Raw genomic sequence first — 23,633 nt, 5'->3', positions numbered from 1 at the left:
TGTTTCCGTTTTCCCATACAAGCATAACCAATCCAGACTTAAGCAATTCCCAAAAATCTGCAGCAAGGCTACAAAGAGAAAAGAGGTTTGGATGTTCAAATGAGCAGGGTGTAGTTTTGTTGGCTTTGGCTGTAAGGCAGCGGGGGTCATGTGTGGTGATTCAGCCGAGGAAGGTCACTATTAGAAGCAATGCTTGAGATAAAACCTCCATATTGCTCACTGATTGACTCACACGCATAAACAAATTCACGCTAATGAAATTAAGTGGGTCCTTCCAGCACATTTCTTGGAATTTCTGTATTTTTTTGCACCAAAGACTTGAGTAGGTAGACAAAAGAGTAGGTGTTTAGCAGCCGATACGTAATAAGGCTTATGCAAGTACAGGTTTGTAAGACTTTGTGTGTTGTGGTTTAGGATGAGGTGTGTTTTTCTAACTAAGGGATTCCTCTGCGTAAAACAAACCTCCCACTCGACACTCACTCACAGAGGTGATCCCCAGTGTTAGCGCTATTTTCCATTATGATGACTACAAAACATCAAGACATTTTGATGTTTTCACTTTAAACATGTGGTTTACTGTGAGCCATCTATGTATAGGATTTCTCCTCAGAATGAGTAGATCGACCCACGTCGGAGTGAGAGAAAAACAAGGGTGATCCTTCTGTATCGCTTTCGTTATTACGATTAGCTGCTTTTAGAAAGTAGTTGACATTTAAATGTTAGCTTGTTATTAGCAGATCTAATGCGTGTTGGTCGTGTTGAGAATTCGAGAGAAACTCTAAACTTGGAACGGGTTGTGGGAGGTGAGGGGTTTGGGGTTACCTGGAAAAGACGAGTAAAGATGTCAAACTCAAAGACGGAGATGTAGTCATTGCAGGTGAGGTCGATGGTGGATTTCAGAGCCATGGCCTCCAATCCAGAGCTGATGGGGTGCACGTCATGAAGGCACTGCCGGAAAATTTTCCATGGCACTATTGTTCTGGAATCACACAAGCACACACAAATGCACACTGGGATGAGACTTGTGGAAATCCTTCTCGAAATACATCCAATATAGCTTTGGGCTATAAACAAGAACTGAATCGGACATCAAATCCTTCAGTCACTGGCCTGTGGAAACACTGAAGTACTAGATATTTATCCCAGGCCATTGTGGTTTGCAATTTTTAATGTTAGAAGTTTTGAGTAGTTGTTAGCATCTTGCTATGCAAGTTGTTAGGCTGATCTGAGTAGTTGTTTGTTGGTATGTTTCATTCTGGGTGGTTGTTGGCATGTTGCTTAGTGGATATTACAGTGTTTCGGGCTGTTAGCCTCCTGCTATGCAGTTGTTAGGATGATCCGAGTAGCTGTTTGTTGGTATGCTTCATTCTCAGTGGTTGTTAGCATGTTGCTATGTGGATATTACAGTGTTTCGGGCTGTTAGCCTCCTGCTATGCAGTTGTTAGGATGATCTGAGTAGCTGTTTGTTGGTATGCTTCATTCTCATTGGTTGATAGCATGTTGCTATGTGGATATTACAGTGTTTTGGGCTATTAGCCTCTTGCTATGCAGTTGTTAGGATGATCTGAGCAGCTGTTTGTTGGTATGTTTCATTCTGGGTGGTTGTTAGCATGTAGTTATGTGGTTGCTTGGATGTTCAGAGTGTTTGTTAGCTTGTTGCCATTTTGTTCTGAGCATGTATGTGTGCATGTATGTATGCCGATGCCTTATTAGAATCTGTCTATGGGTTGCTACATGTAAACTGACTGCTATATTGGAAAGGTCAAAGCTGGTTCGTGAACACTCAAAAGCAAGTTAGGAAAATACCTTGGTTTTGACATCACGTTTCATTATGGTTTCGGTACAGCGGGGGGGGAGCTAAAAATTATTTTTGTTTTGGTTTAGTTTTTTTACTAAACAGTGAGTACTATATAAACTACTCTCGTTAATTAAAAAAAATTCAGTTATAATTAAACAGTTTTTAGGAATAAAAATCTACCTCAGCTTATGCTCTAAACTATAGGGAGCTCTTTTCAGACACATCAAGTGTCTGGAGTTGTCAAATGTGGCATCTACCTATACATACCTAGGATTCTGAGCTGTTGTAAACATGTTCCTTTGCAGTTGCTAGAATGTTGATAGAGTGATTGGTAATGTGTTGCTTGGTCACTCAGACTTGTAAAAGCTGCATGTACAAGTCTCACACATTTAGGAACATTCACTCAATAAAAACAACACGGTTGCCAGAATGACTAAGAACGCAAGCTCTTACTGTATCTCTTACTCAGGTACTGTAAAAATGTCATACATATTCCTCTGGTGGTCTATGACTGCCACAAAATGGAGATTGACTTAAACAGCAGAGCATGTGGAGAAAAGAGTTACCCACACTCTGCTTTGACATCTCTAAAGAACAGTTTCATAAACACTGACCATCACAAATTGACCAATAAACACTCTCAGACACAAACACATACTTGGAAGGAGAAAAAGACAATAGCAGAGCTTCTTAAATGCCTGTTCTCTTTTCTAGGTTAACACGGAAATTTTCAGTTCAGGGTAATGGCACGTCATGCAGTCATATCATTCCTTCAGGTGAGACAAAATGAGAGACTTGTCACGCTAACAACAGAGGATCTACTGCTCTTCATTCTGACAACCTGACAGTGTCAGCCACCCCGAGGGCATTACCCATCAATCCTGTGACTTCTGTTGGCTGCTTTCCTTAGAAAGCCTTGGACCAAAACCAGAAACATTCTGGTTTCGCAAGTAGCCCGAGATTTTTGGGAAGTAAAAACTGTTGTGGATTAAAACGCAAAAGTAAAAACAGCAATACTGGATGAGGGTCAGAGCCTGTTAATCTGGACAGTAAAGAAAAGAAGTGAGTCATCTGGATGTCAGAAACAATGGCATGGATGATCCACACAGTCACATTATATCATCACATCCACATCAGTTAGAGCAGCAGGTTATAATGAGGAAACATCAGCTTTGCTATTTCCTATTAGAACGAGCAGTGGCCTGTTGGTTAGGTTTCAACACGTAGCGAAACCTTTCTTAAATAGACCTTTAACCAATTATCTAAATGATGGCTTCCTTTAGACTTCTACTGCACTTGGATAAAGTGTAATAATATTAAAATTTCCTTCCTACATGATTCACTGGACTACTTGATTCAATTGAGAAATTATTTCTGTATAATGTCCAATAATAAATAAATATATATAGAAATTAACAATTTTAATCAGAAAGGATTCATTGTGTTAGTTATTACATTTATAAAGTCATTAAAAAAAACATTATAATTTTTATTAATACAAAAAAAAAAATATAAAGATATAAGATAGAAATAATAGGAAATGTTTCCTAAGTGCCAAATCAGCATATTAGAATGATTTCTGAAAGATCATGTGACACTGAAGACTGGAGTAAATTACAATTGAAAACATATTCAATTAGAAAACAGTTAGACTATAATAATATATTTCAAAATATTGTTTGTTTGTTTTTTAACAAATATAATGAAGCCATGGTGGCTTTTTAAAGGTGCTGTTCAGCGTATTCCATGTTAAGATTTACTTTAGTTTAACATGTAGGCTAGAGGCAATTATAAGTCATTTGTAGGTTGATTTCCCTAAGCTTTATCATTTCAGCCTTCAAACTCATTTCCATCATGTCATGAGTTCTGTGCATTATGCATCTTCAGCATGATTACACTGCAGTTCAGCATAGAATTGACCACTTTTTTCCAGAACAAAATTGTCTTTTGCGTATGTATTAATCAACAACCACAGCGAAACAGCAAAAGTGCTGATGCATCACCAGGAATAAGGAAACGCACTCTAGCCTCTGATAAAGTTCCAAACTGTCGGTCGATGCAGTAAAGAAAACAATGAATCAATCTGGTGAGTTTACTGAGAGGTAGAGAAATAAATGGCTCATAAATACCATACACATCCATATTTTTTCTCCTTTTACTGTCTACTTGTAGCTGGGTGGGAGAGCTGAGTTGGTTCTGTGATGGACAGATGAAAAAGACAAGATCTAGTTTAATTACCTTCTTAGAATAGCTGACCACTTAATTAAGGAAGACTTTTTAAATGGGCAGAGTGGACTCTCAGTGGACAACACAAAATGAAGCTCATTAAGGCCTCGGTCCTTGCCAATTACTGCAGCAGGACAGGTAGAGACACACACATAATACCACCATGCTAATAAATAAATGAACAAAGGGGTGGAGAGTCAGAGCGAGGGAGGTCATGAGGCAGGAGACAGATTTCCACATCTATTCAAACAGGCTCCAAAAAGTCATGTTGTGCATTAAGAGAAACTTTGAAAATTGGGTAAAATTCTGAATCCGAGTGCTTGCTCTGGGGTGATTTGGTTGTGTGATAATACCCTGTGCCATCTGAAGAAAATCAGCGAGTGCTTTATTGTAATTCACTAAACAGCTGCCACCAGAGTAAGACAAAAAACAGGCAACTCAGCCAGTGGCCTTCAGTGTTGCCACTGGAAACTGTGTTCCTATTGGCCAGTGGCCACTTCCCGCATATAAATGAGAGTTTAAAACGGATTTGAGTCTCGGTGGACAGAAGGGAGATTAATAAGAAAAATTAGCTTGAAAACAAATCTCTTCTCAACCCGTCAGTCTGCCAAACAGCGGAGCATTAATATGAACTGATAATGAGGAAACGGTGAGCAAAGCTTCCTGCTGCTACTGCAGAGGAACATATAGATCTTATTTTTCCCTCATTATATCATCTGCATATCAAATACTGCACGCCTAATGCATCCGTGTATGGGAGGGGTTAGTCTGAACATCATAGTCTATTCTAAACCTTTCTGAGGACTGAGAGTTGAAACTGATCTGAAAACAGTGTTCAGATGAGAGAGGGGGAGGTGACTTGACATTTATTCCATTCTCTGGTTCCTCTGAGTAAAAGCATTATATTCCATTATCAGAAGACCCATAGAGAGAGAGAGAGAGAGAGAGAGAGAGAGAGAGTCTTATAAGGTCTGATATTATCTTTCGAGTCTCAGAGCAAATCTGACCTGCTAGATGAATTACTGCAGTGACAACAGTCTTTTTTTCAAGAACGTTTATAGAATTTTTCCAAAGAGGTCTAGAAATATATACACAGTGGTGTCAAAAAGTCTGAGTTTACTAGTAAAAATGCATCTTATTTTTTGCATTTTCTTACCTCAAAAGACATGATACAATTATTATTTTTTTTCTTATCTAATAATTTATTTAAAACTACATTAAATATGCAATTCACACATTCAATGAATACACAAAGAATTCTATAATGAGCATTTTTTTTCTGTTATTTCAAAGCCAAAAATACAGGGTGATGCAACTATCCTGATATCATAATGAAGAAAAAGAAGCCTAATTAAAATAATAGAGTTCTTGAAAAGAAAAAGTTGTCATGATATTTGATTATCATCAATTTTTGGGTTCACTCAGATTTTATCTTAACTTTTAACTTTTAACTTTTGATTCTTATTCTCTTATACTCGAAGAGACTTATTCTGAGTATCTTATTCTCACCAAGGCTGCATTTACTAGATCAAAAATACAATAAAAACACTCATATTGTGAAAATCTTTTAGTCGTTAAAATAATGATTTTCCATTTTATTATATTATATTGCTTATTAATAAAAAATAAATAAATACAAATAAAAAAAATGTCTAACAAATCAAACCTACTGGATCAATTAAATTTTTCTAAACTAGATTTTTCTCAAACAGTCTTTTTTATCACTGAACATTAAGAGAAACTACTTCATTACATATTTTATTTACAAGACTATATTTCATCAAGTGATTAATTCAAGATAATTGAACTTTAAAAGTTTGCGAGGAAACAAGGACATATGGCCAAGTTCCAATGATCAATATCACACATTTACTTATTTTATCAGTGACCTAGAAATCAGAAATATATCTTATTCCTTACAACTTTTCAAAACTCTCAGATCCAGACAATCCGACCAGACTGTGCATGTTAAACGACTTCATCTTGTCTCAGTACACAAAACGTGCACAGACATGCATATATAGGTAGGCTGAGCAGCTAACTCTGCAGGCTACAGATTTGAGCTCTAGTGCTCAGAGGATTGATGGCATAAGGATGCTGAGCTTTCCATTTCCACACAGAACAAGAGAACCAGAGATAGAAGAGCCAAAGGAAGGCAGCTCTGCTTCTCGTATCAATGACTCATGCACACTTCCTCTGTACAGAGCGGGAAGTAGACCTTTATAATAATCTATAATATATCAGAGCGGTAACTAGATACACACTAGAGACTGCGCTGGTCTTTTCCCGTCTCTCAATCTCTCTTTCTCTCTCCCCTTCTCTTGCTCTTCCTCTCTGGGATAGCTGATCACACCTGGCCCATTACGAGGCCTTTCTGTCCCTAGCATGGCCTGTGTATCTATGAACAGGTTCACACTTCCTTTAACCCTCCCATTTGCTGGATTAAACAGAAGATAAAATATTTAGCATCCACAGAGACTGCAAATGAATTCAGCAAACGGATGACACCTTTTAAAGATCTGGAGAGATTTGCGATCAGACAGTCTGAGTGCTGTGCTTGGAATGGAAATCAGCTTAATTCCACAGTATTACTTCGTTTTTTCTTGCTTCAGGAGAAGCAATTAAAATAACCTTATAACCCAAAAATAACTCCCCAAACATACTCATGTAATCAAAATTAAAGTCTCTTACAGCAATTACGTTCACAGCAGGCAGCATACTAAAGAGTTGCAAAACTATATATTAGACATAATAGACTATGGGGGAAAACAGAAATGAAATAGAACTAAAGATGCACAGAAACTGCACTAAAAATATCATGACCAGTGTTCTGAGGCATGCAATTATTTTCGGGGAAAGGCACAGCTGAAGTAGCTGTTCCAGACAGGTCTTGACTGCATTACATGTTCAAATCACTTTGCCAAATGATTTCCGTTATTTGAAAGGTCTTATAAAAGCAAAAGAACCAAAACTCACAATGACACTGACAAAGCAAATAAATATTGTAAACAATAACAATTTAAAATTATTTCCATGTTTTGGCCACAAAATTACTCCGGTAATTGAATTACTTGGGTAATCCATACATTAAATCTCTCTCTCTCTTAATAACTGCATTAGTTTGCTATCAACAGCTCAGCCTCCATTACTAGCTATAAAATGACGTTGTGGAATTAGCAACAGAGGCGTGGGATGAGATGCGTAAGAAATTAGTCCTACACACCAGAGCCTTTTAACGACAAAAACCTAATGAATATCTTGAAATACAACATCTGAAAAATCTCTTGATGGGTGGTAACCATAGTTTAAGTGGATGAACAGACTCAGGTCCATTGAATTATTAGACAATGATGTATACCCGAGGTGTAACGGCCACTCAACTTTTAGCATCACTTTCTAATGTGTGGGTGTGCATTATTTTCTAATAATTCAATGTGCTGTCGTCAATTATTCCTTACATATTATATCATATTATATTAAGTTTATAATAAATTATATATATACATAAATTAATACAAATGTTCTTAACATTTTGATGCCAGCTATATATTTTCAATAACACTTTAGATTAGGGAACACTATTCACTATTAAATAGTTACTTATTAGTATGCAGTTTATGGTTATATGGTTTATAAACATTATTTTAAACAGTATGCACTTTTTTTTCAAAGAAAGTCGTGTCTTGTGGTCTTAGGAGAGAAGCCAAAAGTTTTTTTTCTGAAAATTATGGCTTTAAATTCGAATATAATTCGAATATTAACAATATTCTGTAATTTACTTTCCATTTAATTCATGTTTTTATTTATTACAATTTTCTCTTTCATGGACCGCCTAGCATTCCCTGGGGTCCCCGGATCCCAGAACTAGCCGAACTTACTAATCGACTAGCATGAAGTGTCACAGCATTATCTCTTTCTGTAAATATATATTTATAGACTGGCAGTACAGCATACTGAAACTCTTCCCAGCAAACAAGCCCAAGCTGTCTGAGAAACCTCATATTCCAGCATTAAGAGGCAAAGAATATATAAATAAATAAATAACTTAATTAGCCTGAAAAAAAAAGTGACCTTCACCTCTCAAATGCTGACTAGAGCAGTTAGGAAAGTCATCAGCATGTCTGGTTTAGTGTGCAGATGTTTGCTAAATTATAGGCCTGACTCAAGAGCAGCACTCCAGCACATGACCAGACAGTTCACCCCACTTACTCACTGCTAAATGGAGAAGAGAAAAAAACATCTCCATGACAAAGAGCTTTAATTGATCTGAGCTGTAATGAAAACTGGAAAGATCAGATCTGATTTGGCACATGCATCTTGAAATGAGAAGAAAACTTACTTTTCACCAAAAGACCTTCTCCAAAAATCGGCGGCGTCTGCCTTGGTAATGCGGAATGTGTCTCCTTGGAACTGTCCACCTAGAAAGATGGCTTTGATCTCGGCCAACATGTGACTGAAGATCAGCGAGAGCTTGGTGAGATTCCGTCTGCAAGAGAACGAGATGAACAAAGGCAAAAGCACAGGGTTAGTACATTAAACAGACAGGAAATCAGCAGTCAGTGCAAGTGTACACAGACAGAGAGAAAAGTGAACTCTCAGCATTCTCTATTATTCTCTATTTTCTTGTCCTTGAGCTTGTCTGGAAGTTAATGTGCCGCATGCGTCTCTCTTCAAACAAACAGCATGAGGATACAGTGCAATCTGATGCACGCAGTCTGAAGGGCATGTCGGAGCCAGACCAGAAAACAAATGCTCACTGGGCATCGGCCAACAGAACAGAGATGATCTGCTCCTGTTGCAGATGAACACTGCAAGAAGATGATGACTGATTGTCTACAGAGGTGTAGTGTTGCAAAATATATTTCTAAAATAATTCAATATATTTTTATTATTATTATACTAACTCAATTATTTGACAATACAATTAATTTGCAAATTAGACATTATGAGCATGACCTACCATCAAACAATGTTTCATAAGTTTGTAGTTTATTTATATTTTTCATTAATTCCATAACTGGAGATGCAGATAATGATGTCTGATTCTCAAACTAATTTTCTTCAATGTTTTTATACAATCCTTTGAACTGGAAGAAGGCTCAAGTTCACAAGAAAGCTCATATAACGTGATCCAATTCATTATGGCATTCTTTCATACCTTTAACACGTACATGCAATATCAGCTGCTTTCCCAACTTATACATTTCCCATTTGTTATGTTAACCTTCAGCATGATTGCATCTTTGTGTTTATTCACATAAAGCAGACATGCAAACAAATAGGAGTTACTACATCTCTAGGTACCACAAGTCATTAAGACTTTCAAAGTTGTGTCCCTAAATGACTTCTCCCATAATGCATTGTGTCTGGCAGACAGGGACTCTAGCCCTCAGAGGCCTGTCCCCTTCCTCCCCCTGTGCCGTTCTCCGGTGGGATTAAAGCGGGCAAATAACCCACCTTTCACAGAACAACATTTCAGGTGGCACTCAATTGCACGGGGCCACTTATCCCGAGGGAGGTCTAGAGGAACCGTGCTGCAAGCGGCAGATAACTAGCCCAGAGGCACAACAAACACACACCAACATTCAGGATTCACAGTGCCATTTTGTAAAGCAACAATTGGGCACCTGCAGCTCCCAGGAGTGTTGCCGAAAATCTGGCCCAGCCGTCATGCTCTGAGCAAACAATTTCTTTCACCAGTGTTACATCTGCATTTCTTGTCTAAATCGGGCTGTATTTAGAGAGCCATTAGTTAGCTTGCTACATCAGCGTAGCTTCCTGTCAAAACATAACTGTGTCAAAGCAATTAGCATGTTAGCAGCGATGCAGAACCAGTGGGAGAAGGGAGAAACTGGAAGATGAGAACCGGGGTCAAATATGGAGTTGTACTTTACTTCAGAGTTGTTATAAAGCACTGGTCATAATCACAGCTCAAAACTGTCTGTGATTAACCGGTGCGAAAAACTTCCTTAGATCTCAGTGGTATTCACCTCAGATACAGACAATAAAGCTCTTTTAGCTCTTTTAACTCTGACCCTCTTCGTTTAGGAGTCACACTTACCTTCTTTGCGGTCAAAAGTGACCGAAGCCTTGAAATGTTACTTTTTTTTCTTCAGGAAAACCAATGTAATATTTTTTTTTTTCAATAATATTTATTGAATATTATATTATATTATATTATATATATATATATATATATATATATATATATATATATATATATATATATATATATATATATATATTATATTTTATGATACTATGCAATTTTATACAATTTTAATGAGCTATTTTCTCCATTAGAATTAATAAATATTTTTTAATCTTTTAATAAATGCAATAGTTCACATTAAAATAGAGTGAAAACATTTATTTTTAACATTTATTTTTTGATGTGAGAATTGGGCAATCTGGAGGCATTAAAAAGGTAAAAAAAAACTTGTGTAATGTTGCGTAACCTCTATATAGCACCCTATATAGATATATACAAAAGCTTTTGGATTCCCATAGTTTTTTAGACCTCATCTCTTAAGGAATGAAAAGTGATCATTCAAAACACTATACAAACATTTTGTAATTAATTAATATTTTATTCAATGTACTTCAATGTTGGAGAGAGAGCATCTCTTTTGGATTTTTTGATTTATGATTTATTGATTTTATTTCAATAACTTGAAAAAAAAAATTCTGATGCAGTCTTACCAGTTCATTTGTGTGTGTGTGTGTGTGTGTGTGTGTGAGTGTAAGAGTTTAAAATATCCAAATCATGTCCATGATTTTTTTTTTGTGTTCATATTGCTAATGTGACAAAAGTCACCAAGTGTCATCTCATTCCGTTGAAGATACGATTTTTTGAATATCAAAATATAAAAATTTTCGGTCAAAAATGACCGAAGAGGGCCAGAGGGTTAAGCCTAACTTAGCTGAAGGGATCCTTTTATTTCGTTTTAAGTCTCTGATGAACCCACCAGAGAACATTTCTCTCCATAAACTTCATTTCAGTTAATACCTCTAAGTCTTCAAGTTTTCAATACGGTGAGTCACTGCTCATTTTATCACCGTTTAATGCAGTAATACTGAAACTGCTGAGGGATTCATATATTTATATTAGATGTCAGTCTGGAGAAAGGCAAGCTCAACTAAAACAGTGCAGCTGGGCTGACTCTGGGCCTGCTTTGTATTAATAATAAAGAATTTAAAATAAAATATACTAATAATAAAGAATAATAATAATAACTAAATGGAGACTTTTCTGTTTTTTACTTTTCTTCAGCAACAAATCAATTAAATAAAGTGACATTAAAGACATGTATAACGTTACAAAATATTTATATTTCTACTTACTATCCATTAAAGAATCCTGAAAAAAACATGAAAAAAAATCCATTAAACAAACAAACAAAAAAATATATCCATTAAACAAAAACAAAAAAAATAAATAAAAATAATATATATATATATATTTTGTTTTTGTTTTTTGTTTTTTTTGTTTAATGGATATATTTTTTGTTTGTTTGTTTGTTTAATATATATATATATATATATATATATAGAGAGAGAGAGAGAGAGAGAGAGAGAGAGTAGAGACCAAAAGTTTGGACACACCTTCTCATTTTTAATAATAATAAATTTAAAAACATTATTTTAAATTGTAATAATATATCACAATATTACAGTTTTTTCTGTATTTTTGATCAAATAAATGCAGGCTTGATGAGCAGAAGAAACTTCTTTCAAAAACATTAAAAATAGTAATGTTTCCAAACTTTTGGTCTGTACTGTATATATGAAAAAAAAATTGTATTTACTGTATTTTATCAAATAAATGCATACGTTCAATCAATAATCAAAAATATTTTAGAAAAATTCAACTCAGAACCTTTGAACGATAGTTTGCGCATTTATATATAAATATGTACAAATATATATATATATAATCCGTTTTGTAGCTGACTGGTTTACATGGAAAATGTAGAGTTTGCAACAATACTAATGCAGTGAACATATAATATACGTTTTTTTTATTGATTAATCATTTAATTTACTGCTGAAAATGTTTTTTCTAACTACACATTAATCAGTAGTAATAATACATTTAAGATTCACCAACTTGCAGTTTAGAACGTGAGTCAGGTGTTTATTCTCTCTAAACGAACTGACTCATAAGTAGGGCTGCAACTAACGATTATTTTGATAATCGATTAATCTGTCGATTATTTTTACGATTAATCGATTAATCGGTTTATGTACTTATATTTTAGTTTTTTCCATTTATTCCCCAAGTAAATTATTAATAAATGGTCTTTATCATTCAGCATAGATTTAAGAGATTTTAACCATTTTGCATTGTCATATCCTCATCAAAAATATACCTGGAGTTGTTTTATTGTGTTAGTAATCCTTTGTCGAACTCTTCTGCAATCAGAACACTGACCCATACTCTAGCAAATTTCACAAGGAGATTTCAAATAACGTTTTCACCATGTCAGTCCTTAGACCTCCTAAAGTAGTTTAACATCCCTAACAAAGCTTATTAAGGAATCTTTCAGAACATATTTTCACGAAGAATAAGGATAAAACAGAATAAAATTGCAGTGCATTGTATTTTATTATTTACTGGGAAAAAGCTTTATAGCTTTTGCTGTGAAATTGTAAACAATCCTTCAAAAAAAGTGCCAATGGCATGAAACCTGAATGGAACTCACAATTTAAAGTAAAATCCATCAGAAGGTTGTCCAGAAAAAAAAATAGGACACACACAAAAAACCTGCTGTGTGAAAAAGAGCAGTGAATAATACTTAGAAAAAAAGTGCATTTCAAATATCTTTAAACATTTACCTCTCTCATTCAGTCATAATTAGGTTGCACGACTGAATTTTGAACTGGTAAACGACAAACTGATCACAGAACATGTTTGTAAAGCTTTAAATGTTAACTGTTAAAAAGCAATGTTATCAGCTTTTTTGACTAAACATTTGCAAACAACATTGTACTGGAGAATCTGCACAAATGAAAGTCTTAGGGGCCGTTCACAAATCGCGCCTAAAAACGCGTGGAAAACGCTAGGCGCACCGCTTTCTCCTTCTTTCCAAAGCGCTCGCGCAGAAGCGCCCCTGAGGCGTCTGCCTTTGCTAAGCAACCATGACGCGCTCTCTCCTTGAAGACGCGGAAATTTCAGCAAAGGATAAATGGATTTGCAGCTCAAAAAAATCGCTTGCAGTAGCTCTGCTACTAAATTTATTTCAAAATGGAAATCCATATACAACTATGATCAGCTGTTCCTTTCATCTTGACTGAGCTTTTAACGTTGTTACGGGAAAGGATGAAGCTGATTGGTTAGTTCTTGTCACATGACCCGCGGTGCGGTTGCTGCATTCTGAAAAGTTGAAATGTTTTTAACTCGATGCGGTGCGGTGTTGGAAATAACGAACTTGAGCGCGCAAAAGACGCGATATGTGAACGTCCCCTTAAACAGTGCAGTAGTGCAGAGTTTACAGGTTACTCTTCTTTTTTAAAGGCTCAATGTAAAGTACTCCCACATCACGCTGAATGCTGCAGACATAGACATCATATGATGTCTATGGCTGCAGAGACGCTGTTCGGGAAGCACGTGACATAAAACAAGGCCAGCTATTGGCTATTCGCTACTTCTCCTTTTGTACTGGCTGAGTAAAACCTCCGGTGGCTCATTACTGCCACACTTTGGTCACCGCAGATTTGAAATATGCACGAAATGAGCCGCTTACGGCAAATAAAAGTTATTTAGCAACGAATCGATGACTAAATTAGTTGACAACTATTTTAATAATCGATTTTAATCGATTAAATCGATTCGTTGTTTCAGCTCTACTCATAAGAGTCATTTGTTTGTGAATCAGACTCCGTAAGATTCTCTGAAACTCACTTGCTCACATATGTAAAACATTTACACATATATCTCTAATCTCTACCATCCGACATATCCATTACCAGCATACCACATCAAACACACTCACACCTGCTTGCTTCATAACTTCCACAGGAAATTAGAGATCGTGGGTCACATGAGAACTACATTATAATATTTCAACATGTACCCCACTCGGAGAGTGACCCCATTACACGGGTGAATCCTAGAGATGCCTGTGTTCTGACTGTTCAGTTCACCGCCATCGTTTCAACACCTCTGACACACACAGCAGTCCGTAAACCATTTAAACCCAATCCATGCGGTACATCCTGAGAACATGTCACACACTAGCCACAAAGCCAAAGAGAAGACAGCGTACCTTTGAGGACACTGAGTGACGGATGCACAGAGAGTTAATCCTAGTACAGAAGCTTTTCCTGAGGTAGAAAAAATTGAATTTGAGACAGAACAATAATCTCGGCCCACAGGCAACTAACATATGCTAATTCCCTCTGCACTGCTGGGGCGGATGAGGATTTTTCTCATGTGCCTCACCTCTTATCGACAGGAGCGGGGGTGTGCTTCAACATAGCCAGGACTTCATAGGACACATCGCTACCTCACGCAACACCACAGCTCAGCAGGATATGGTAGGAGTTTAATCTGGGATATGCAAGTGCAAGTAATTTGCAAAACAGCTACAAAGGCTAAATATATGTTGGAAATGGCTGAAAGAACTTATTAAGAAAGTGTGTCAGAGGAAGGCTAACAGAAATGTTGACTCTGGGTTCACATAAACACCATGTGACTGGTCTAAAAGCAGCGTACGCTTTGCAGTGAACCGGTTGAGAAACTTAAAAAGTTAGAATTATAAAAGCAGCGGTGACAGCAGCTGTATTATGGAATGATATGTAATATGCAGTCTGTTTTTGTATTAGGCATGCTGCTCTACTTCACTACTATTCCCGCTGTTTCACGACGCTGGTGTCTTGGTGGCCAGACCAGAGAGCCAGACTTCCTACCAACATCTCAGTGAACTCTCCAAACCCTCAGTGCTTCCTGTGTGTGCTCTGCGGACTGGATGACTCCTGCCTTTCTGAATGAAACCCCATAAAACATCATATATTATTGGGAGATGGAGGATAACTGTATTCGAACACGAATGATTTTATGGTAATTGCAGATAATGGTAGAGAGCAGGGGTTGGGGTTCATCCAAGCTCATCTGGAGAGGAGGGGAAAAACTGTGAAATGACTCAGGAGAGCCTTTATTTTCAGCCTTCAATTACGTTCAAGCAATCTGGATTTTCAGTCGAAACCTCTAATAACTACTCCCCATACACAATGAAACACACACACACACGTGAGTGCGTTTCAGATCAGGATGGTGCCACGTGTCTGCTGTAGAGTGGTCCAGTGAGGACTGCATGTTTCCATTTTCTGCATTTTGGCTGCTTCTTATGCAGACCGTCCCGAAAGGAAGCATGAAGCAAAGTCTAGAATATGAGGAGTTTTATATGAGGGGTCACTTCTAAAGCTACCAAGTTCAATCATACGCCAACGTCATATTAAAAGGCCACTACAGCCCAGCGGGAGTTGACCTCTGTGAGGAAAGTCAGTCAATACTCACACATTATTGGCAGTTTGCAAAATGAACCATGGTTCTCAACGGCTGTTATTATATTCTAATCCCACTGGAATACAAGAGAAATATGCCTAAAATATGTTTTCTTCAACTTCTATAACTACAAAGCAACATCAAAACACAATTGTGGTTAGCTCATAAAAACATTAGGCACATGCCGTTATTGTTAAAGGTGCTCTAAGTGATGCCGGGAGTCGTAACTTCTTGTTGACGTTCGAATTGTTGTCAAACAAAACAAAGGCTAGCTAGACCCTCCCTCCTCCTCATCCGCGCACTGACCCCCCAAATCTTTCTTGTCGGTTATTGGCTGTAACAGTTTGTTATGTGTCGTGGTGCGGGTGAGCCCAGTTTGTTTTTCTTGTTGTTTGTGGAGCCTGTGGTGTCTAGAGAGACCGCGTTTTTTTACAGTGTGTTCAGGGGACAGGCAGCTAGCGGATAGTGAGGAGATGTTTGCTGGATGTTACAAAAAAAAAATGTTGGCCTAAAAAACATGTGACATCACTTAGAGCACTTTTAATGAAGTGTGATTGTGTAAAGTACTTCATTGTAATAGGGTCTAAAGGTCCTCATCAGGGAGTGTTAAGTACAGGGCCATAAAGGTAGTTTCAGTACTGAACTATTACTTGCACATGTGATGGCCATGCAGAGACCAGGCATTGATTTGATTAACAGTCTAACCATTACGACGAAGAGAAAGCAACAGCTAAAGAGAGAGAGAAACAGAGAGACCTCCCACCAGCCCAGTCAAGCACCCATCATGCTCTCTGGAAACTCAAGAGACTGAGTCACTTTCAAAAGGCATTTACATCCGTCACTGCACTGCAAAACAGCTGAGAAAGAGAGACAATATCAGAAATATTATTACAACTTAATATAACTGTTTGCCATTTTCACACATTTTAAAAATTGAATGTACCATATTTTCCGGACTATAAGTCACACTTTTTTTCATAGTTTGGCTGGTCCTGCGACTTATAGTCAGGTTCAACTTATTTATCAAAATTATTTTGACATGAACCGAGAGAAATTAACTAAGAGACATGAACCAAGAGAAAACATTACCGTCTACAGCCGCGAGAGGGCGCTCTATGCTGCTCAGTGCTCCTGTAGTCTACCCTGAAAACATAGATCGCCCTCTTGCGGCTGGAGACGGTAATGTTTTCTCTTGGTGCTTGGTTCTAAATAAATGCGACTTATAGTCCAGTGCAACTTATGTATGTTTTTTTCCCCGTCATGGCGTATTTTTGGACTGATGTGACTTATACTCAGGTACGACTTATAGTCCGAAAAATACGGTATTCCTGTGATGCTAAAGCAAAATTTTCAGCAACATTACTCCAGTCTTCAGTCACACATGATCCTTCAGAAATCAATCTTATATGCTAATTTGCTGCTGCAGTTGATGTTCTAGAATGTGTGTGTGGTTCAGAGGCATGTGGAAGCACCTGTCACGTCTAACGGCTGGCATGACATTCTCCTAGGCTTCCTGACACCTGTAGGACTCAGCGCTGCTCACTATTGTCTTTCACTTTTTTGTTGACCTACATTCAGTGGCACTCACCCTCCTCCATAAATACAGTCATTACTTCGGTCGGCTTTCAGTCAGAGAACGGCACACAGCGGATGACATGTAATCGATACACAGGAGAGCTTTCCAAATTCACTGCATGAAAAAAAGAGCACTTGCACCTTTTTCTTTTTGGACCCATGGCAAAGTGTTTACAAAAAATAAACAACAAAAAGCGTGCATTTAGTCTTCAACACAATATAAATAGTTTACTAGTATGTTGAATCTTGAACGATTAATGCTGTATGCTGAATTTTGAAACAAATCAACTGTCTGAACTGATCCACTCAATAGACTTTTTAACTGAATTGGATTTCCAATGATTTATACAAAAAGAAATCATTGACATTTTATGATATCCTTATCATGTTTAGTTATTGCCTTCGTTTCTCAACAGAAACCACAAAAATTTTGAAATTATGTCACTGTCAGTTGCTTGTTTACCTATAACTGAGCAATTTCAGTTGCAAAAGCTGTATGTTTTAGCTGAGGAGAGTTCTTGTGGAGACCTTTTTGTCTCACTTTTATCTGAAAGCTCTCTGCAGAAGTGAAGCCACCAGGCCAGTGACATGACTCATCAATAAAACACCTGGCAGCCTGCTCCACAGCAGGGCCAGTCCGAGTGCGAGAGTGAGTACGGTAATCGCGGCAGGACCCCTCAGAGCTCGAGAACAGATGAGATATCTATCAAGACCTCCTGCTGCAGGCCAATCTGCCACACACACACACATTACCGGCAACTCCCATACACAAATCACTATGAATTATTAAAACCGTCAACAATCATTTTGCAGAGGAACTGACAAATAAGCCTGTCCATTAGCCAAGTATGCCTGTCTGTTCATCCTCTAAACAGCTGAACCTTGAAGTGGTCTTCTAGTGTCTATAATGAGGGATGGGGGATGATACAGGAAGGAGAGACTAGAACGGGGGGGGGGGGGGCATCACAAGTCTGTTTTATGACTAAATCAATGCTGCCTCAACCCCCACTTGCTTTTCTCCCACACACACACACACACACACTAATCCACTCCAACTCCGCTGCTTTGAACACGTACATGAAAAACTGATGGGATTCCAGTAACTGTATTGTTCAACTTTTTAATGAACGGTTTGGGCATTAAGATGACAAAAGGAAGGAAGAAAGAACAGGAACATCAACACTTAACTAAAAGTTTGTGCTACAGAAATGAGTAATACCTAAAATTGTGTTCATGAGAGAGGTGAGGTGAGAGGTGTTATCACTTTTCTAAGCAATCTTTTTCCAATTTTCACCAGACAGATTTACAATTTTTGCTTAGCAGACAATAGAGAAGTCAGAAAAAAAACCTGCAGACTGAGAAAAAAAAACAAAAAAACCTAGGACATATCAAAGTATTTATTTAGTAGTTTTATCTGCTGCATCAAAAGATGGACATTTATTCAGTTCTGCCTTTAAAAACAGAGCATTTTGCCACTTCTTCGCACTCATAACAATAACGGGGCATTTTCAGCTTCAATGAAACCGTGAGAGCTGAATGTAGGTTCACACAGTGGTGGTCTTCTGAGGAGCTCTTCCTGATTGTTATCTTAGCCATATCCTTCACCCTTACGTGTTTCTGCATTTTCACTTCTAGAAACCTGGTAGAAAAAAGCTAAAATTTGTGGTTGAGATGAGTTTTTACAGTCTGGCTGTGGTGCGAAGAAAACAGAGTAAACAACCTTGAAAAGAAACCGCTACTTCTTGCAAAAAATGCAAATGCTGTCAGAAAAAAGCAGACATTAAAGAAACTTCTGAGGGCTGCTGGGGGCTTAAGACACAGACAAACTGTTAGAAGTTATGAGATGCTCTTAATCTCATCTCAAAGTTTAATTCTCATCATTTTATCTCTGTTTCTCCCGCCTAAATCTATCCTGTCTGAAGTGCTGCAGTTCCTCTGATACAGTAAGAGCTTTGTGAGTTGAAATACACAGAGCTTTTACAAAAGGCAACAGAGCTTCATTCATTTCATATGAGGCAATGCATTTTTTTTAAAGAAGTACAATGTAAACAGATTCACAGCTTATGCAATCTAATGAAAAAAATATTCAAATAATTCAATGGTAATGTGTGCCTCTGCTCAGAGCTAAAATCATTAACATGCAAATGCTGTCAAACACAAATTCATGTGACCAGAATATTTCATGTGCTCATTAGTAAATCCTCCCTCTCTTTATTTGAAATTAACTAATTCCATAAATGCTCTTTAAAAAAAGACTACATAGCAGAGATAACAGCGAGTGTACGTATGTAGGATATTACCCACAATCTTATAAACACAAAATTGTGGGGCAAAACAATTTCTATAAAAGAGCCATTTCAAACTCATTATCCTTCTATAATGAGTCCTCAGAGACAGCAGGCGTTCCCTGCCGCTCACAGCAGTACAGATGCAAAGTGCAAGCTCAAATTACATGACAATCAGTTCGATTACGAGAAAAGAGACTAAAGAAGAGCAGTGCACATCAGCCTGTTCAACCGCACAGGAGTCTTGGGCGTGATGTGTGTAATTAAAAGGTCAAGTTAAATTCCTCAGAGTGAAGAGGAATCAGTTTAGTTGGACCGAGTACAGAGCCTTGGGGAGTTCCTGAACACAGGGATGAAGAATAGAGGAGACTAATCCACCACCACCACCACTGTTCAATTCCACACCATTTTTTATAGTCTTATTTTTTATCATTTGACTAATGTTCTTTATTACTTTATGATGTATTCATATTCTTTCATTTCATTCCATTTTATTCTTAACAAAACTTCACATAATTTTTTAATTTAGAGCAAAAGTTTTCTTTAAATGTTTCAATGTTCATGAAAACAACATTTTAGTTAATGTTAAAGGCCAAAAATAATGAAAACGTGCTAACTTTATCGGACCAAACTTTAACCAAATAATTTTTAAAAAATGCATATAATTAAAACTTAATGAAAACTCAACATAAAAGATTCACGAATATAAAACTTGTTAAACCGTTGTGAAAGCCTAAGTTCCTAATAAATATAAAATTGTGAAAAAAAAACTGAAAGTAACTGAGTCCTGAAAGTAATATTTTAAGGAGTTTCAGCAAATTTCAGCTAATTTTTAATGATATTGTTATGTGGTACTTAGCTAGTTACACATTTTTACTTGCCTGAACAGAGAAGTTCAGTTTATTGGTGTTCAGCTTCAACTTACTATACATTTTTGGATTCTTCTGAAAACATTGCATATACTGCAGTGCTATTTCTTTTATTTATTTATTTTTACTGTAAAATAAATAAAATATTTTTTTTTTTAAAAATTCAATGTCACGCAGCTGTCTGTATGCAGCAGACTCTCATTTCTGACCTGCAAATAAACACTGACTCAAAGATGAAATCTAAGAGACAAGATTCTCTTTGAAGTTGGGAGTATAAGAATATTAATTCCAGGCTTTTCGGTCTCTGTTTCAGAAGGCTAAGCTGCCAGTGCTGTGTGTGTGTGCGCGAATGTCTGGAGAAAACTGCCTCGTGCCAATCAAAACAAAGACTGAGGACACTTCTGTCTCATTATACCACTGCCTGGTTAAGGTCTGTCTCAGGCGAAGGGAGGACACATGTGCCTGATGAATTGAAAAAGGGGGTGGTGAGTGCAGACAGGGCTTGTCCCCTGCAGAAATCCCCCTAACCCCATCCTGCCAATCAAACCTTTTTTGATATACTCTTACCACATCCTGGACAACCCCATCTCTTTGTTTTGTGCCCCATCTACTCCCTTGACTTCAGCCTTCAGTGAGAGCTGGGCAAGCAGCCCATGTGCACTTCATTTCAATGGCCGGACTGCTACAAAGTATACTTAAAAGTATCACCGTAAACTTTATTAAATATCAATACCAGCAAAATAAATAACTAATTTCAATAAATTGACACCAAAGCAAAAATAACTTAAGATTATTTTATATACACATTCATTATTATACATTTTTATTATTATATGTTATAAATGCATTATATTTAGTATAAACACACACCTATATAAACACTAAATATACCAGATAGACACACTGTACATAGATATAGACATACACACATTATTAGTTATACACATTTCTTTGTAAATATTGCTTCAAAACTGTATCAATGCATCTACATAATTTAATTTTAATTTTATATAAATTTTGTGTTAAAGCACCACTACCTTTGACCTCTCTATTCATAACGACACACCGATTCATTAGAAATAAAAAGCATGAAAGGGAAAAAAGAGAGTGGGAGTGAAAGAGAAAGAGAGATGTGCAGCACAGAAATCAATTCTGACATTGCCACCACATCGATGTATTGACTCAAATCTACTTTCAGCAGAATATTATCTGAAAAACCATAATCAACTTGCCATGCTATTTATTAGGTATTATAACAAATAAATATTTGTTCAAAAACAAATATATATGGACACATTTAATGTCATTAAAATAATGTTTTTTTTTTTTTATTGATTAGTTTAGGCCTGAAGTGTGAGTACATGCATATACGTGCATCAGTCAGCCATCACAAAGTGAACTGTGATTGGCTCCTCCCCATCAGCTCCTGGAGCTATTGTGTTTTCCAGTCAGGCTACCAAAATGTGAGTGACATTTGAGTCTCATTCACAAAGCTAAAATCAGACCTTTTGGTTTTTGCTTCAAATTTTGGAATTACACAATCCAAATAACATGTGTTTAGCATATTTTTGGGAAGTAATTAAAATGTATTAGTTGCCTTCAATTTTAAATGGAGCACAGGACTTTGTTTATATGAAGATATTTATTTTAGCTGTATAATTTAAGTAAGTTTTATTATTTAACATTTCAATTTCACAAAGAAATATGCAGCATTTGTCTGAAAAATAAAGGACACCTTTTCATTTATAATTTGTCTTAAATCTCATTTTGTAAAAAAAATAGAAAAATAAATTGTAAGAAAATGTTGTATAATCTGTATTGTCAATTTTATTGCATCGCAAGTTTAGTGAATCGTTACATCCCTACATGCTACTAGTTTTTGCTGATCATGCTGATTTGTCCACAGTAATGCGCTGATGTCTTTTTATTCGGGCTAGTTAAATTAATTTTGAGCTACCAAAAACTGAAGAATGCCTGCCCGAAGGGTTAATAGGAATGTTGAAATTTTGCAAGCCCTGGGATTCTATCATCTCTGATTGGTTCAAAGACAATGACACTCTCTCTCTGCCAGATGGTGGTTAGAAATGTATACGCGAGTGTGTTTGGTCTACACCTACGTCTTAAAATTATCAGTTCTTACCGCCAAATCTCACCCAGCTTGAATCATCTACAGTTTATAAACTTTCACATAAAATTCAGATGACTGATATACATGGATTTCTTGTTCTCTATTTTTAAATTTTGACTGAGGTTAATATTTGAATACACGCAAAAAAATTGCATAATTTACATATTTAGAAAATGTAGTGGTATAATGCATATAAATAATACACAAATATATTTAAATTGATTTCTTTAGTTTTTTTTTTTTCATTTGTGTGGGTATCGTAATCAATTTTAATGATCAAAAAACAGTTTTGGAAACGGAAACTCAAGATCAGTAAAATGCAAATCAGCACGTGAAAGTCGTGATAGTCTGTGGTAATGAAACTGTCCTTAAAGAGAGCAGCAGAAGTTAAGCTAAGCTCAAGTCAACTCTTCTCACACTGCACTTGAACAACTGACACACAACATAAAAATATTAACACGTACACAAAATATGGACAAGAGTTCAGGAACAAACAGGAACAGAAATTAACACAGAACACTGCATATACACATGCAGAGAGAAACAAACACACACAGAGTTAGACATCCCGTGTGCTGACAGCAGAAGATTACGGTTCGTAGAACAGCTCAAACTGTTTGTCTTGTGCTATGCTGAAACTCAAACAAAACAGCATTGTGTCTGCCACTGCAGCACTACCAGTACCACTAGTCTGTTATTGTGCTGTGTGTGTAGGGGGGAGAAATCTTGACAGATCATGTGATTAAATTAAACTGTGTGACTGTGGTACAAAAGCTAAAACATTAGCATATTTAACTCTAAATGGTACATATTATTACCTTAAAAGAAACATATTAGTAATGTAAAGTACATATTTAGTTCCTAAAGCATACATATCAGTACCTTTTGAAAGAGTACCGATCCAGTAAAAATAATTTTTGTACCTTATTATATTGTATGCAATTTAATACAAATTTGCTAGATTTAATAAAATATAAATTTGACATATAAAACAAATGTATATTGATGAGTAGAATACTGAGAGCCAATTATTTTTTAAATATATTTTATATTACAATTTTTTTTTGAGCCATTTAATGTTTTTTTTAAAAACATATTAAAGAGTAAATGCATAAATTATTGTTACTAATTTTTGCTTTGGTGACTTACTGTAAATAACATTCCATCTGTGTTGCCCCATATGCCTAAAAAAAACCTGTTCATGGTAAATTTTCCACTGAAATGTTAGAAGACACATGTCACACAA

At 36.5% G+C, this 23,633-nt stretch overlaps 1 protein-coding gene across 1 annotated transcript in view; it reads right to left on the bottom strand.

Moving 5' to 3' along the window:
* Positions 1 to 23,633, bottom strand: part of LOC132127214 (E3 ubiquitin-protein ligase CBL-B-like) — a 63,805-nt gene that overhangs the window by 20,559 nt on the left and 19,613 nt on the right. Inside the window, exons 4-5 of the mRNA XM_059538978.1 lie at positions 8,364 to 8,510; positions 823 to 979 (exon numbers count right to left, since the gene is read on the bottom strand). Coding sequence (XP_059394961.1) covers positions 823 to 979; positions 8,364 to 8,510 — 304 coding nt within the window. The remainder of the gene's footprint in view (positions 1 to 822; positions 980 to 8,363; positions 8,511 to 23,633) is intronic.

This window comes from Carassius carassius, chromosome 45, assembly GCF_963082965.1.
Source record: "Carassius carassius chromosome 45, fCarCar2.1, whole genome shotgun sequence".
Taxonomy (NCBI): Eukaryota; Metazoa; Chordata; class Actinopteri; order Cypriniformes; family Cyprinidae; genus Carassius; species Carassius carassius.
The sequence above is the reverse complement of the archived record's forward strand: the minus strand, read 5'-3'. Positions and strand labels throughout refer to the sequence as shown.